This window comes from Aotus nancymaae, unplaced genomic scaffold (assembly GCF_030222135.1).
Source record: "Aotus nancymaae isolate 86718 unplaced genomic scaffold, 86718_ANA_hifiasm-v0.15.2.pri h1tg000046l, whole genome shotgun sequence".
NCBI classification, from domain to species: Eukaryota; Metazoa; Chordata; class Mammalia; order Primates; family Aotidae; genus Aotus; species Aotus nancymaae.
Window position 1 is genome coordinate 2070067 of NW_026988460.1, and position 18583 is coordinate 2088649.

Here is an 18583-nt window from a genome sequence, read left to right on the forward strand (position 1 = left end):
GTTGTTTATTGCCCTATCTATCAAGTCCTATTTATTTTTAAAATAAACTTTAAGTATACTGTAAACTCCCTTCACAAACAGGTTTTTCCTCCTCTTTTACACTTGATAAGCCTCTAAAAGAAATAGTAACTCTGTCTCATAAATATTTGAACCTGAACCTTTTAGGAAAGAATTATACTTAAGCTACTCAAGAACAGGAAAGGTCTCTGTCTGAAACCTCCCTTCCAACTACTCACTTCTCTCTTTCTTTTCAATCTCTCTCTCACTTTTTTTTTTTGCATTATCACATTCCGACTTTTATATTACTCCTTTATCCCACTGCAGACCCAATTCTCTGGTCAAAACTGATGACCATATCTTTATTAAGTATTGCTTATATAATGTAAATATCTTTATTAAAAATATTAAAGGGCTTACTATTTCCCAGCTCGTCAAATCCAAATGTTTTACATCTCTTGCTTGGTCCTGCATCGTGTGAATTTACTATTTTATTCAATCATCTAACACAAACCTGATGAGAAAAGGCATTGGCATGGTACAACAACAAGAAAAAAGTCTTGGGATTTAGACTGATACTGACTTGGGTTCAATTCTAACACTACTACTTATTAGCAGACAGCCTTGATGAAGTCTCCTAACTTTTCTTACTGTATTTTCTCATTAGAAAAGTGAATACTGATAATACTAATTTGAGTAAAGATTCATGGTTGTGATCATTAATTTGAGATGTCAACTTGATTGGATTAAGGAATGCTTAGGAAACTGGAAAGTATTACTTCTGGTTGTGTCTGTGAGGTTTCCAGAGGAGACTGGTGCATGAATCAGTGGACTGAGTGGGGAAGATCCACCCTCAATGTGGGTGGGCACTATCCAATTGGCCGGGGGCCCAGATAGAACAAAAAAGGATAGAAAAAGATTTCCTTTCTCTCTCTCCTAGAGCTAGGACATTCTTCTCCTCCTGTCCTTGCATATCAGAACCCCAGGCTCTCCAGCCTTTGGACTCCAGAACTTACACAAGCAGCCTGCTGGGTTCTTAGGCCTTTGGCCTTGTACTGAGACTTATACCATCAGCTTGCCTGGTCCTGAGACTTTTGGACTTTGATTGAGCCACGCTACTGGCATCCCAGGATCTCCAGCTTGCAGACAGCCTGTCGTGGGACTTCACAGCCTCCATAATTATGTGAGCCAATTCCCCTAACAAATCTCCTCATATGTCTATCTATGCCTATATCTATATCTACACCTATATCTATATCATCTATCTATATCTGTAATCTATCAATATCTATATCCTATTGGTTCTGTTTCTCTGGAGAACCCTGACTAATTCACTGGCATTTTCTAAATATTTACAGCTCTTCTCTTTCTAAGCACGTGGTAGTATTACATTCCACCAGCACGTTTTAGTTTAGGAAAGGTTAAATGACTTGTTTTGACTGATGAAATGTGAGTGGAAGGGATGTGTTTCACTTGTGGACAGACATTTTTAGAGATAGTGTGTGACTTACAATGGTCCCTTCCCCCAATGAGGCAAATATGAAAACATATGGAGAAAGCCGTCATTATCCCAGGATCTTGGCTGTTTATAATAAGAAGATCCTCCTACTGATACCCCTGGATATGCAGCATGAGCTATGGGGGTTGCTTGTTACTACAGCAAACATTTTTGTATCCTAACTGAAACATCTATTTGGCAAGGTTGTTTCGAGGATGAATGACAATATACTTACAGAGGCAACACACTGCCCCCATGCAATCAATCAATAGTATCTGTCATCATCAGGATCATTATCATTGTTGTTAGCATGTTATTTTGTTAGCTTTATTTGCTATTTCTATTCTGCATTTTTTCTTTATTTCCACGATCTTATTGTGCTTCAAGATTTGCATTTCTTGCCCTTCACTAAATTATAAGATCTTTGAGAAGGACACGATACTTCATGTGCCCTCATTCAGGAATAATTGGCTATGGTATCTGTTCTAACTACTCTACTGTTGCAGCATGAATGCAAGTATACATAATACATAAAGAAACGGGCATATTTGTGTTTCAGCAAAACTTAATTTATAAAAAAAGAAGGCAAACCATAGTCTGTAACCCTCATTTAGACTCTATTCTTACCCTTCTCCCTCCTTCTCTTGCTCCATCTTCAACCCTAGTTTTCTTCTTTCTCTGGTGGGTGTGATTGTATTCTCTGCTTCCCCAGATAGCCTTTTTCCTTAAAGATAAAAGTAGCCACCAGTAGCCCTGCTATAAAAGGGCGTAAATCCCTTCCTCCCTTGTGTTCTTCCTTGGGTAATGTGCCCACACTTGAGCCAGTCTCTGCTGACAGAGCATGGGAATTCTTGGTTGGTCAGGCTTGAGTCATGTGACCACCCCTATAATTAGATAATGGTCTGTGATTGATGAATCCTTCAGAGCAACCAGGGGTGCAGATGGAAGAAAGTAAGATGCTTGGTAGACACAACAGGGTGCTTCTTACAAGCCTCCTTTCTCCTACGCATGCAAAAAATAGGAAATAACCTAGCTCATAGGACCATCTTTAACAAATGTATATTGGGTAGAAGACTTAATATTTCATAGCCAGTTTCCCTGGGTATTCTTCAAAGACTTCCTTTGGGATCTGGAAGCAAAAGCATTAACTGGTATTTCTGATGGATTAGCTGTGAGAGGTAGGAAATACAACAAACCAAGAAGACTCTTTAAGTTTCTGGCTGAAGTGCCTGGGTGAGTAGAGGTACCATATATTTAAATGGTTAGAATTCATCTTCTAAATGTAAGGGGAAAGGAGCAATATGGATACTCCCCAGTTGGCTTGTAAGTGTTTTCCAATGATCTGGGAAAACTTACCAAACTTTACAAAAGCTAATAAACAAAGCAATATAACACTATATGAGTCAGGACTCTCTGTAATATGGGGAATGCCTGAAATGCTAAGTTCCTCTCTGTAATATGGGAAATGTCTGAAAATTCCTAATATAAAATGCCATACTACAGGGGGAAAAAATCCTTATTCTTGATATTCCTGGTCACATAAGGTCTGTGTAAAGGGCATTACTGGCTACCGTGGGTATGTGTTGGGCACTCAAAACCTGAGTCAGTTTAGTATACCAGTACATCTTCTATTTTTACTTTGCTCAGAAAATCTGATGAAATTATACAAATCCCTGAAATCTAATATTTTTATGTGATAAGATTGTGTAAGAGGAGGGGGTGGAAGAGAAGTTTGGAAAATGTGGTGACAGATGGCAAGTGGGCTCAGGCACATAGCGTTCCTATATATAGGGGAGGGGACAATCTGGTTAATCAAGGGGAGGGGGGAGCATTTTTAAATTTAGATTCAAGTATTTTATATATTCAGCAACATCATTTACTGAAGCAGCCTAGCCGGGTAGAATTTTTAATTTTATTCTTGGTTGGGGGTGAGTTAGTTGGGGGTGAGTTGTGAAATATATTTTCAACAGTTTTCCATATTCTTTCATGATGTCTACATTTAACAATTACATTTTATCTATAAGTTTTGGGTGTGTCTGTTGAGAGAGGGCTGAGAATATCTGTCTCTAGAGAGAGGTCCTTCCAAGGAAATTTATGACATTTCAAAAATTAGGGTCATCACAACTAATTTAACAACAGTGGAAAATTAAAGTGAGTGTTCACAATGAAAGTGACTATAGTTCAGTAGAACGAGCAGTGAGCTGGCAATGAGGACACTTGAGGTCCAGGCCCAGCTCTAGGTAACACAGGCTCAGGTAGATTGTGTTGCCTTACACAGGGCACTTCAGCTCTTTGGATCTTAATCTGTTTATTTTTAAACTGAGAGTCCAGATTAAATAATCTATAGGACAATCTTGGTTTCATAGTTCCACTGTTATAGGGTGTCTCTCAGTGCTCGGATAGTTAGGATGCTTTTGATTCCAGGTAACAGAAAGCCCAACTGAAACTGTCTTAACTCATCACAGGGAAAGCCTAGTGCTGAGTGGCCTTTTGGATTGGTTTCATTCAACAAAGCACATTTTCCCAACTTGTTTACTCTTCTTTCAAGGGTGTCTGCCTCATCCTGACAGGTTGGTGGCTCTTCAGTATCTCAAAATATCTGTTAAGGACTCCTGGTTAATGTCATCCTTTCTTATACAACTCCAAATGAAAAGAGAAAATCACTTTCTGAGGCTTAGACAAGTAAGGATATGCCTTTTAGCATATCCCTGAAAACTTGTCCTTGCATAACATTGGCCCAAAATGACTTTTGTTCACATCTCTGATCATGTCCAGGGAATGGGGCTACCCTGAACTACAGGAAAGACTCCTAGAGCCAGTGGTTAGTTCAGCAGGGGAATTGTGGTCACATAAGTGAAAATCAAGAAGGTTCATGAGTAATGGAGGCAACTATGAAATCTGCCAAACATGGCTTGGAACACTTAAGTTTCACATGATCTAATAGTTAAATAAAAACTAGAAAAAAACTAAATTAATGAAATAGAGGTTTTACATGGTAGCTATTATCATAGCAAGTACATAGTAAGCGTTCAGTAAAGATGCCTACCTTAGGCTAACCTTAAATCTGTTCAACACAGAGAACGTACCTCTTAGTTGGCAACTAAATAACAAGAAATTGCAGGTATTTTGGGGGTTGCCATAGTGACCAGAGGCCTTCTGCTGTACATTTTTGTTTTAGTTCAGTAGTTTTCAAATTTGGCTGCAAATTGGAACCACCTATGGAGCTTTGAAAAACACTGTTGCCTGAATCCCATCTCCAGAGTTCCTGATTTGATTGATCTGGGTGGGGCCCTGACCATTTAGAGTTTTAAAACTCTCTAGATTATTGTAGTTTACTGCCAAGATTGAGGATCTCTCTCTTAGGGACTCTAAACATGAGCATGCTAGGTGCGTTCTCATCCCCTCTTCCCTTGAACTCCCTTTTATAATTCTCTTTTTCTCTACTCTAAACTCATAACTGTTAGATTCTTCTCCCTGAGCTGGGACTCCCAGAGATAGCACATGTTCTCTATTACACTATGACAAAAAGCTGAATGTGAGGGTGGAAACCAAGAGGAGGGAAGGCCTACTGTCAGTAGGGTGTTAGAAGAAGCGGACAAAAGGGTGGAGAAAACAAGAAGTGATGCAAAAAGCATTTTCCCCTGGCACTAGGATGAGGTTGGAGATGCACATTTAGGCACTCTCAGACTCAGATTCCCACACAAACACCCATACGCATACAGACACATCATCTGAAATTCTTCCCAGCCTCCTCTCTGCTCAGCCCACTGCCAACCGCTTGCTTAGAATCTTGCTGCAAATTCATAAAACACCTAAAACATGAATAAATGAGAAGTGACTGTGTATTCATTCATTCACACATTCATTTATTCATATGTTCTATAAATATTGATTAGGCACCTACTATGTGCCAGGTATATTGCCAGATGGTGAGTGAACAGTGGTAAATAAAATAGGAGCTTATAGCACAGTAAAGGACTCAAATCTGGAAAGCATTGGAGTGTATGAAGCAGGGCAGTGATTATCTTCTTCACCAATAATTGAGTTCTGGTCTCTGTACCTCATTTGTTGAGGGAATCCTTGGTAAATTAATAACCACCCAAGTGAATTAGTGAGAAAAGACCAGAGTGACTGGTGCATGGTACATGTGCAGGTGGTTAGGAAAAAGTGGAATAATATTAGGTTGGAAATAGGGGTGGGTATCAGTTCATGTTGGACCTAGTTTTTTAAAAATCAGACATTATATTCTGTGCATTGGGAAATAAATGCATTTTTTCAAGAAGGGAGTGATAAGGTCAGAGAAAGTATCCCTGAAATCAGGGGGATACAGAAAGGGCTATTTGGGAAAATAAGAATATAGAAAAATGTTTCTGAAAGAGAGAACAGAATGTGCAAAAGCTTTGAGTCAAAAATGTTATAATATGGCTGGGTGTGGTGACTTATGCCTGTAATCCTAGCACTTTGGGAGGCCAAGGTGGGCAGATTGAGGCCAGGAGTTCAAGACCAGCGTGACCAACATGATGAAACTTCATCTCTACTAAAAATACAAAAATTAGCCTGGCATGGTGGTCTGTGCCTGTAATCCCAGCTATACAGTAGGCTGAGGGAGGAGAATAGTCTGAACTTGGGAGGCAGAGGTTTCAGTGAGCTGAGATCACACCACTGCACTCCAGCCTGGGTGACAGAGTGAAACTTCACCTCAAAAAACAAGACAACAACAACAAAAAAGAATGGTATAACATGTTCAAGGAACTGAAAGACCCAAAGAGATATAGATTAAAATATATATATTTATATTTTCCTGTGGTTTACTACTATTTCTGGAAATTATCTATTTCACATAATTAAAAACTCAAGCCAGATAAAAGAGAATAATGCACATTCTGTTCTTTCAGAAACAATTTTCCATTTTCTTATTTTCCCAAATAGCCCTTTCTTTATCCCCCCGATAGTAATAGAAGTCTTTGTCTAATTATTAAGAGAAAGACTTTAATAATAAGACAAAGACTTCTATTCTTCAGAAATTTACTTAAAGGTAAATCAGATATAATCCTAGAAAGTCAAGAAAAGTTAATAAGACTGAAGCCTACACCAGGAAAAGAAGATTTATGTATGATTACTATTTTTTTGTAGTTAACAATTTACACCATGTAGGATTCTATAGAAAAAGAAAGGCATTCTTGTTTTTAACACTTTGTCTCATGTAGTAAAAAATTTACTGCAACAAAAGTAAGATGAACCACAATTTGCAAGCAACAAATAGATGTTGAGTATTTCAAGAAACAAAAGTATAATAATTTAGATTTGTTAAGTGGACTAATAGCACCATTAGTGGACTGACATGAGAAATGTGATATTTTGAGAAAAAAATATAAAACATAAAAAATCATAAAACATATTAAATTACATCTTTAAAAAATCAACAGCACCAAATAGGCATGTTTGGAAAAGTGTTAGAAGTATGCACACTTACATGTGAATACTGGTAACATTTGCGTAATAGATTATAGGTGACTTTAAAAATTTTTGATTTAGATCTTGAGTTATCTACCATTTAAAATATGAATATGTTATTTTATACATAAGAAGAAATTATAAAACACATCAAAGTCTTTTAGTCCTAAAAGTACATGTGAAAGCTTTACTAGCTTTAATCAACATTTATGATTATGCCTTCAATATCCATCCTCCTTTTCTCATTATTATCCTAATTCTCCTTTAAATGCCACCATCCCCCACCGCATGCATCTCTTTTGGGTAATGCTCCCCTGAGTTAGGGACGTGGCACGCACTGTAGCTCTAAGCCCAACAATGTGATCTTTTCCCCGGTCAAGGTCACTGGCTCAAGAAAGGGCAAGTGACCCAAGTTAAAGTAATGAGGCATGACAACTGGTTTGCTGGAAGAAGCTAGGAATAAATAATCCTTGCTCATGTGAGAGAACCCAAAAGAATCCTTTCTCTTGTTCCCATGTGGATGAGGAAGCACATACCCTAGGCAGCCATTAGCAGCCACATTTCGGCTGTGATGAGGCACCTGCCTTAGAATGAATAGAAATTCTGGAAGGCAGAGTTGGAAATGAGCTAGTTATTTGATGGCTTAGTGGAATTGCTGATCAAACCCACCTGCAAGTGAGTGCCACCTGTGGGCTATCAACCCATGAGAAACTGTGAATCTTCTTTATTATTTACTCCAGTTTGAATTTGTGTGTGCATGGTTGTTTTTCTGTTAATTGTAACCAAACACATCCTACTTCATTTTTTCTATGTTATTCTCATCCTGGAAGGTTACTATCAGGTAATTAAAGATCTTTTTTGTAGCTTACTAAAAATTACTAAAAATCACAGGTTTTATTTTCCTTGACCTAGCTGGTGTATTCTAGAACTGTACTGTCTAATATAGTAGCTACCAACCAAATGTGGCTATTTAAATTTAAAATAGTTAAAATTATATATAATTAAAAATTCAGTTTCTTGGTTGCACTTGTGACATTTCAAATGCGTAATAGCTACATGTCGATAATAGCTACCATATTAGCCAGCAGAAACAGAGAACATTTTCAACATTGTGGAAAGTTCTACTGAATAATAGTGCTCTCTCTCTTTCTCACTCTCTCTCTCTCTCTCATTCTTTCTCTCTCTCTCTGTATGTGTGTATATATTGGAGGGAGGGGAAGCACACAAAACGGACATTAGATTGGGAAAGCTGTATTCTAACATCATCTATAGCAGTTAATTTACTACATTCCCTTGAGTAAGCCTCTTCCCCTTTCTTAGGTCTTCATCTTTCTTCTAAAAGTAAGAGACCAGACTAGGGGATTTTGGGGGTCTCTTCTAGGTTCAATATCCTGAAATTTTAAGGACTTTCTTTTGATTTTTAACATTTGTAGACTTTTTTATTCTTCAGAGATCAGCTGTGAGATCTACCATCAGATCATATTGGATATCAAATACTGACAACCAGAATGGAAAATTCAGGACACTTCCATTTTTTTTTTATCTTCTAGCAAAAAAATCCAACACAAATTTAGTGGCAAGTAGGCATTGTTTTAAACAGTGTACAGAACAAGTTCCTTTACTTAGTGTCAACACAGTCGGCTAACACAGGGCAAGGTGGTCACCCTGAATATGGGTCACCATTTCATACATGAATATATTACCTACCAAAAAAAACTAGCAAAGGCTATGGAGAAGGGTCAAAAAATGTACTTCTTTTTTTTTTTTTTGAGATGGAGTTTCTCGTCACCCAGGCTGAAGTGCAATGGCAGTCTCAGCTCACTGCAATCTCCGCCTCCCAGGTTCAAGTGATTCTTCTGTCTCAGTCTCCCAAGTAGCTGGGATTACAGGTGCCTGCCACCACACCCAGCTAATTTTCATATTTTTAGTAGAGATGGGGTTTCACCATGTTGGCCAGGCTGGTCTCGAACTCCTGACCTCAGGTGATCCACCCGCCTCAGCCTCCCAAAGTGCTGGGATACAGGCATGAGCCACTGAGCCCGGCCAAATCTACTTATTTCTATAAAGGCAGCTCACTATGTATGCCATCCTGATGGTGAATTAATATTTAATTTTTGATTCATTTATTATTATTCATTTATTCACTCAAGCATTTCCTTGTCTACTATATGTCAGGCAGTATGTTAGACGCTGAAGATGTATCAGTGAACACTATGTTTGTCCTCCTTGTTCTCATGGTGATTCTTATAAGGAGATAAAGCAGGCATTAAACAAATAATTCCAGAAATCTCTATTTACATTGGTATTTAAGATTCTAGAGGTGCTGTCCCAAAGGATGTAAGAGGACATAGCACAATGACCTAATCTTGTCTGGGGTACTAGAGAAGACTTTGGAAAGAAGGTTTCCCCATCTTATTCAAGGATCCAAGAGAAGAATCTAGTAGAAGTCAAGAATGAGAATGTTTGTAAGAGATGAGACTAGAAAAGTAGGTGGGCCAGTTTGTGCAGAGCCTTGTCAACTGTGGTCGTAAGTTTTGGATTTTAAGTGCAATGGGAAACCGTTGAAAGGTTTTTAAATAGCAGCAGTGACATGATCATCATGTGTTTCAAATATGCTCCCTCCAGATGCATAGTGGGGGAGACACAGGTGGAAGGTACACACTCCAAGACAAGTAGACTTGCTATAGTTCAGGTAAAAGATGATGGTAACCTGGGCAAGGGTAGTTGAATGCAGAGGGAGAGACTGGATGGATTTGAGGCATAAATAGGAAGTAGAATTAATAGTTGGTAGTGACTGATTGGATGCAGATGTTCACGGGGAGGGACATGGCAAGGAGGGTCTTCATTTCTGGCTCAAACTGTTGTGTTGTTGAATGGCCATTGGATTTGAGTAGCTTTGGGGAATCTGATCTCAAATCAGCTATGGATTTGAAAGTTTTATAAACAAAAAAAAAAAATCATATTGTTTTCATTATTGCCAAATCAATCATTTTCATGACCTTTATGTGCTTCTGATATATGTCATATCCTTGCAAAAAAAGAGACTACTTAGTCTCTATAAAAAATATATGCATTACTTCGGTTAGAGAAAAGGAGGTGAAGCTGGGGGATTTCAACTTTCTCTCTGTCCTAAAAGGGGAAAAAAGAAATGAGAAGTGTAAGAACAAAAGAAATGACCTTATTCTTTCTTTTTCTTCTGCCTGGAAGACAGACAAGATAAGCAATGAGGAATTATAGTTGATAAAGTAATTGTAGAGCTAGGCTGCTTGAGGTGAAAAATGAGACTCCTACATGAAGGTTATCTTTTTTTCCAGCCTAAGAAAAATCTCGTCTCCCGTTTTCTTTTTCAGATAGTTACTGAAAATTCTGCCTTATGGATCCATATTTAAATTATAGTATTGAATGAATAGCACCAGTTTGACAGAAAATGATTTAGCCTCTCTTTCCAACTGTGTGCATTCACTATTGCTACTAATGATTTTTATTCTTTCTTAAGCAGTAATTGGGTTTTATTTTGTTGTGTTTGTTGGTTGCTGCTTTTTTGTTTGTTTGTTTGGTGTTTACCTTGTGAGTGCTTTGTATTTTTAAGAAATAATTGTGATTATTGATGTGTATAAAGCTCTCTTCATGGCTTACTGCAGTGCATAGAACATAAAAATTCAATTCATAAGTGAAAAATACAAGATAAAGTTTTTATCAGTCAGGATAGACTAGATGATGCTGCAATAATAAATAACTCCGAAGTTGTAATTGCTTAAACAAAAAACTGTTTCGTATTCACTATGTAGATCCATCCAGGGTTGGTAGGGGAAGTGGAGACCTCTGCTCAAGGACTCAGGCTGATAGTGTAGCTTGTCCCCGCTTCAAAGGCAAGAAGAGATCTGATGATGTTACTTCAACAATTAAATGCTCTATTGCTTGAAGAAATGCCATCAGTGCTACTGATACCTCATTGGCTGGAACTTCATGGCCTACCCAATCCTAGAGGGATCAGAAAGTACAATTCTATCATGGTCAGAAGGTGGAAAGGCTCAACTTCTCTGAGAGATGTGAGAGTAGTTTTGCTTTGATGACACTTAAGGAGGTCTTTATTCCAGTATGTTTTTCTTAATTTTCAACATTGCCTATCTGAATGTGAATGCCTTGAACATAATCCATTAGGTGGTGGATTAAATTGAATTATAGAAGTAACTATCTTGACCCTTATTTTAATTTCTAGAAATGACAAACATAATGGTTACAGGTTGTCAATATGGGAACCTTTATTAGCAAAGGTGAACTTCCTTTTAATTTTAATTCATTAGCATAGCAAAAACACGACGAACAACAACCATGGGGCAAAGAGTAGTTTGTACACTTCTATATTTCAAATGCCTGGCATAATATATTCTTCTAGAAAGAAAGAATAGTCATTTTTTGAGACTGTCTTAATGGTAAAGAAATAATAAAATATAGTAGTTAATTTTTTGGGTTATTTTTTCCATTAAATATTTTGTCCCAGTGTTTAAGAAATGTACTCTTGAGCCAAATCATTTTGTCTTGAAATCTGCTCTGTCACTTACTACGGTACAACCTTGTGCAAGTTCTTTAAACTTCCTGTCTCCTCTCACATCCCCCATCTGTGGAACAGAGATAATAATAATACTTATGGGGTTAGTAAAAATAATTAAATTAGACTTTACAAGACATACTATAGAATGTGCTAGCATCTGGTGAAGGTTTGATAAACATTACCTGCTGCTACTGCTCTTATTACTTTTTCATCTTGATGCCATACAGTCAGTGTAAACTTTCTGAACAGACTCATGAACAACAATAATGAGGCACAGATGTAAAACATGCAATGCCAACTAGAACTTCGGCATTTTAAACTAATTTTTAACTGTGAGATTAGTATTTCCTATTACTTAGAAATCTGTTTCAAGGTAAGATTTAACGAACAGTTGTTATGTTACAAAGAGCTATTATGTGTGTTTTGTGCAATGTGAAAGACCAGTTGTCAAGACTGATGAGTCTGAAGGATCCCTCACTTTCTCACTGTGTGTAAAATGAAAAAACAGAATCGCTTGCAAAGATATGCAGCAGCATCGGACCTTCTTTATTGTGCCTCCAAAAGGCAAGAGAGTATTCTGGGGAATTTCAAAACATTTTCAAGGAAGGATTATTATGAGAACTACCTTGATTTTGAAAACACTATAAAAGACTAGACAGTATGATCTGTAACAGTGGGGATCTTACCAATCATGTTTTCTGCTTTGTCCTCAGGCACCTAACACATAGTAGGTGCTTTATAAGTGATGTTTGAAATAACTGAGAGTTATTACCAGTACAATCTACAAATGAAAACTAGATCACCTTGTAGGCATCATTGAAGTTTAGGCAAAATTCCACCGTATTTCTGAAGAAGAAAGGGTTCAAACCATAGTACGAGAAACAAGATTCTGAGTGTTTTCCCTCCTCACCCCAGCATGTTATTTAAAGGAGAGCAAAAATTTTTAAAAAGAGAGCTGTGAGCATATTTCTTCATTTGGTGCTGAAAATGACATATTTTTATTTATTAATGTGTTTAAAAAGTTCAGAAGCTTTTTATTGGACTTACACGTTAAGTGTCTATGTCCTATTCCAGGTAAATTCTAGTCTCCTATTTAACTGCTGAAACAACCAGCAGACTTAAATTAGTATAAACCTGACGATATTTTTGGTTAACTTACTAGTAAAAAGAACATTAAGAGGTAAGAAATGGCTTATATTTCACTTTCCCATTTACTGTTAGAAGTCTAACTCCCATTAATCCTATCAATATTTTGCAGAATGCTTTTTTCTTGTTTCTCCTTCCCTCTTTACTCTTCTGTTAAATGAATGGTATCAGTAGAACCTCTAACATAATAAATCAGGCAATATAGTGTTAAAGCACTGCTTGAGTTGTTTAAGAGTTAGCGAGCAGATATTACAATTCACTGTAGCTGTAATAGAGGGTAATGTCACTTTAAGACATGTGATACTTTAGAGCGGAGGGATGTATTGAAACAGACTACTGCTACTTACAGCACCGTATAGCAGCCCTGCTCCTACATTTTGCTGCCTTACTCTGCCCTGAATGCACTGGAGTGGGGATGGTCCATCGGCAACTATAAACTGATTCTCATCAGGAAACTGCACATTATCTCCCCATCACTTCAAAGGTCTCGTCAGGCAGAGGTGACGCCAGGAAATGATTTAAAGGTGAAAATGACAAGGTTTCCACCCCTCAAACCTTGGCTCCTTTTCTGACATTACAGTCTGAATGAACCTGATGTCTTTTTTTACTGTGGAAATAGGATCGGAAGAGAGTAACATTTTTTTTTTTTTTTAATCCTGATAAAGAAGATTGTTGGGAAGCTCTTGAAAAAAAAATTTCAAATTTGGCACAGATGGATTTTAAAAAGTGTTAGATCTTTCCAATGAACACTAATAGAGTAATCTGCTCTTGGCTGGATTTTTCAGGTAAGAAGCATCTTTAAGGGTTTAAGATTCAGAAAGCAGATCTGAAACATCCAGGCATATTTAGAGAACTATGCAAGGCTGAATGCATTATTTGGGGAAGACACTTAATAACATTGAGACAACCTCTTGGTAAAGAAGCAAGCAGTGAGAGTGACATGTAGGAGGCTTGAAAGTATGCTGAGAATTAAAGAAAGTTAAAAAAAGAAAATATTGCAAGCATCAAGTCACAGTAATCCTTTTGAGTGCTAAGATCTATGTGGGTGAAGAAATGAGCAAGAGAAAGCCGAGTGATTGGAAAACTATTAAGTTTTGGTTGTGGCAGGATTTTTTTTTTTCAAGTTTAGATGAATTTCTAGTACATTTTAATTGTAATTCACAAGCAGTAAATACATCCACAGTCACCTCTGTTTTGTCTTTCTGTAATTTACAGGGTATTCTGAAAAAGTCCCCAAATACATTCATTTTAGGTTTCACAGGAGGGGGGTTGCTATTTATTTCCACTGAACAGAATGCATGTATGTTATCCCGATAGTTAAACAATAAGGCAAAGTATGTTGTATACAAAAGTAAACAGTGGGCAGGGAAACTAATTAGAAAGTGAATGCTCCATCTGAATCACGGACTTAGGCATGAATAGCATCAAGCTGTTGAAAACAATGTTTTCCTACTTTGAACTTAATTATAGTTGTCACCATTTGTCTATTACAGTCCTAAAATCTTTCCAAGACTATATCTCTCTGCTAAAATCCACAAATTATCCTGTATTGTGTGCGTATCTATGATGCACATTTTTGTTTTCTGAACATCACAGTTTTTAACAAAGAACCAATTTTTATGAATAAAGAAGCCAGGCTGGGAGGTCACTAGCAGGTTTTCAATGTATAGTTGAGATTTTTGAAGGGTATGATTTGACAGTGAAAAGGAAAAGAAAGAAAGAAATCTTTTTCCAAAGCCCTCGCTACCTAACAGAAAAGCATACAGTTAACTGGATTCTTGTGTAGAAAATGCTTCCCTATCACTGGCTGAGTAAGGACGGTGCTTCAAGTTTGATTAATTTGGCAATACGAGATGCAGCATAAGGTGTTGTTTGAGAAATTGGACAATATGTAGCGCAGTTGAGCCTTTGTAGCTCCTAAGATCCTCATAGGTGCAGATAAGACTGTCAAAGTTTCAGCACCCGAGAAAAGGTACATATTCATCCACAAATACATATACCACCTGTATATGCATATTCATCAATGCTATACAACAAATGCCACAATGGAATCTTAGGAGGCTAAGCAATATCGTAAATTATGGCTCGCTCTAGGATAGAAGCGTAGGTCTTGCATCTGAAACTCATTCTGGCTAAACGTAATCCCTTCTGTTTCTTAAGTCCAGTCAAAAGGATTGGTTCTATCAGGAGATTACAACATGCCTCTGAGAAATGATTACTTAGTTTAGAAGACAGCATTGCAATTAAAAATTCATGACTGCAGAATTAAAATAAAAAAAAAAGAACCCACTCTTTCCTTCCAGGCTTATGTCAGACTTGCAATGAAGTTAGAATGAACAGGAGGAGTCTGCAGCTTTTCAGTGCCTGGGTTAACTATAGTTTAAAGATCATTGTGTAAAACAGGATTTTTAGTCAGCATGCATTGTTTTAAACCACCTAACTGGTAGTCTAAAACTTTATTTTTGCATTTTGGCAATCCTTAGAGTTTTGTTTTATAGAATTAAGAAAAAAAATCAGTGTATGATCATCTGAAAAGGGTTTTCCTTCAATCCCACTTCATGGCATGACCTCTGCTGGATCATTAGTTCTAGCCAGAGAAGTAGCAAAGGAACATGACGTCTGAGACCTCCCTTCCCTCATCGGTGGGGTTGACTGAGCTGGGGGCTTGAAGCTGGGGGTAACCTTTCCTGTCGAATGTTCTCTTTAGAGAATGGCAATGGTCTCTGCGATGTCCTGGGTCCTGTATTTGTGGATAAGTGCTTGTGCAATGCTACTCTGCCATGGATCCCTTCAGCATACTTTCCAGCAGCATCACCTGCACAGACCAGGTAAGTCAGGAGCTGGCTCCACTGCAGCCTCCTCCAGTCTTATGGCTGTTTCCTTAACAGATGGTTGAATGCAAGTGACATAAAGTGCTATAGTGTGGGCAGCTTGCCTTTGAATTCCAAGACATATTGTTGGCTGGATGCTTTGGGGGAAGTGGAGTGTGCCAAAATGTCTTGTAGGTATTTCTATTAATTTATCAGAAAAGGTGGGTTTCTTTAAGTGTTACCCCTCCTGCTTCTACACACCTTAAAAAGTAGAAGTCATCTGTTTTTGGATATGTTGGCCAACAGCAGAATATTCTGCAAAAGGTGGAATAATTTTCAAGACTTGAGGATGTTTTAGGGTGAAAAAATAACATCTTTGCGTGTCCATCCCTGGGATGCATTTTTACCTAGTATAGATACTATAATCTTGGTCAGTATGTGGCTGAGAATTTTGTGGGGGCATAGTACCCAAACTAACTTTGGAAGCAAGTTGTCAATGAAAAGGAAATTAAAAAGTAACTTACTATTTCTTGTCTGGTTTAACATGCCTCCTTTCCTTTCTCCCTTCCTTCACTTTCTGTTCTTCCGGTATGCTCAGTGTCCCCCCCCCCCCCCCAACTTTTGGCAGTTTCAGGGACAAGGTCCCTCCCACCTGATTTTTGTTTCTTCTGTATTGAATTTTTAGTTCCAGATGCGTTTTGCTTTCTTCTTAATGTTCAAAGTATATTTGTCACCCTTCCACGACCTCGCTCTTCAATCTGTTTTTCCTCTTCTTCTTTGCCTCTCCAGCTTTCTCATTACAGTCCCTCCCAGCTCGATTGTCCTTACCTTCCCTGGTTCTCGAAAAGATTTCCTTCCATTTTCTGTTCAGCATCAGCCTTTCCATTTTCTACTACCCCACCCAGCCTTCACCCTCAACGCCATCCTTTCCCTACTCTCCCTTCCCCTCTCGCGACGGTCAAATTCGGGCTCTGGGGACCAGTTGCGCGCCCAAGTTTCTGATGCTCAGTTCTGAAGTGCTCCCAGCCCTCCACCCGCCTCTCCAAATCCTATCAATGGCCTCCTCCCATCGGTCGAGCTTCCTCCTGCTGTACGGTCCAGCGTCTACGCCCTTGCCTTTCCCTGGCTCCTCAGCCGGCCTGGACACCGATCCCGGGCTCTTCTGTACAGTCCTCCAGCAACACCTTCCGGGGCCCCGCTTGCTGCCTCCGGGGGCTCAGCTTCCCCGCTGGGGGAAGGCTTGGCAGAGCGCGGATGCAGCCCAGGGTCCTCCCGCGCGCCTGCACCAGGCTGCCGCGAGCGCGCAAGCCATCTGGGTGCAGGAGCCCTGGCGGCCCGGGTGAAGGGGTGGGGCTGGCTTGTGCTTGTGGGCTGAGGCTAGGGGCTGTCTCTGGGCCCCGCCACCCTGTTTCCCCACGCCCTGGGTCTGACAGGGAAGGCGAGGGGGCGCTGGTGCCCCTGCAGGTGGGCATGGAAACCGCCCTGCTTCAGGAAGCGCTTGTATTTCTGCATCCTGTGTCTGGAGCCTGGCGCGGGAACCGCCACTCAAGTCTCAGTTCAGCCGAGATGGAGGGAAAACAAAAGTGAATTTGAGATTCTCCACATTACCTCCAGTCACTTAATCACAATCTGTTCTGGCACAAATGTCTTTCACTTGTTACATAGCCATATAAATAATAAACAATGCGGGACATCTGCATTTGTCGTAATGCTCAACAATAAGAATTCCTAAGAAAAACAACTATTAAGTGTATGTTTTAGACATGGCTCTCAGGATTAATTCTCATTGTTTGGTTTAATCCTTATGCAGGTGGGTGTAATTTTTCCCCTTCCACCCAGGAAACAGAGGTTCTAAAAGGTTAGATGGCTTGTCTAAGGCCACACAAGGAATAACTATCACTGAAAGTCAGATCGGCATGATTCACCGCCAGAGTCTGTGTCCCCAGGAGGGGGAAATAGCTTTCGGAGCACAGAGTGACCATGCCAAGTAGCTTCTTTGAGGAAGTGTGAGCCCCTTCATATAGTTTTTGAAAACTTTCATTATGTCAGTACTTGGTCTCATCTGAACTGCACACCCATTCTGAGAGGTGGCCATGGTGGAACTGGTGAGTGGCACGTGGTTGAGGGTGGAGGGCAGGGCTCAAGGCTGGCCACCCAAGTCTCTGCCACTTAAAGTTAGTGGCATAACCTTGGGCAACTGACTTTTCTGCTTTCATTCCCCATTTATGGATACGGTGGTGGTGGTGGCCGTGGGTTGAGGTGGTGTGTAGATAAAATAAAAATAACTTCTAATAAGTCTTTTGTAAGCTGTAAAGTTCTTCACAAATATCAGGAATTACTGATGTCCCCACTTAATAGACCGTAAACCTGCAAGCCAGGGATGTTTGATGAATGAAGTTTTGCTGTTCATACAGCTAATAATCCACATAGTCAAGACAACAACTCTTTTTATATTCTCTTGCTATTGTTTTTTTTAACCATGTGGTACATGGCTAGAATATACTACTGTGTCTTATTTTGCTCTATGCATATAATCATGAAGTAGATACAGCACCGTGTGCAACAAGTTTTCACATTGTTGTCTCCGTTAATCAGTGAATGTATGGAGTTTTTCGGTGTGGGTTATATGTAATAAGTAAACTAATTTCTTTATAGGGCTTATTATTAAAATATCATATCTTTAAACTGAGAATCACATATTAGGTTCCGGCTGAAATTAAACTCAATATTTGTTTTCTCCATGTTCTTCCTTAGACTTTGCTTATTATCAACCAATGCAAGGTTTATCTGTGCATCAAATACCCCAAGAAACTGCAGCACTGAAACCAATTTTGGCCCCAAGTGCTAATACATTTGAAAATCATTTCAGCTTTATTGTTGAAGTGAAAAAACTATAAATATCCCTTTCTAGATGCAGAATGATTAAAATGATATTAAACTTAATGTCCAATAGTTCTATATGACATGTTTAGTCAACTTTCTTTCCTTTTTGACAATAGCTACAAAGATTAAAATGATAGATCTTGGTCATAGCCATATTCTAGATGATTTCAGGCAGACTCTTTAATACAATCTCTTGGTTTTAAGAATAAAAATATGATTTTTTGGATGAGAGTTGTGACATTT

At 38.8% G+C, this 18583-nt stretch overlaps 1 protein-coding gene across 5 annotated transcripts in view; it reads left to right on the top strand.

Annotated features, from left to right (window-relative positions):
• TAFA1 (TAFA chemokine like family member 1) overlaps positions 1 to 18583 on the top strand; it is a 667684-nt gene that overhangs the window by 121827 nt on the left and 527274 nt on the right. The window contains exons 1-2 of one of the 5 annotated variants that reach the window (XM_012473840.2): positions 12947 to 13432; positions 15355 to 15475. In XM_012473840.2, the coding sequence (XP_012329263.1) occupies positions 15358 to 15475 (118 nt within the window). In that variant the 5' untranslated portion in view covers positions 12947 to 13432; positions 15355 to 15357. Of the gene's footprint in view, positions 1 to 12946; positions 13433 to 14992; positions 15042 to 15071; positions 15091 to 15354; positions 15476 to 18583 lie in introns of those variants that run through there. The other 4 variants (XM_012473860.2, XM_012473845.3, XM_012473869.3 and 1 more) reach the window with 4 other exon arrangements.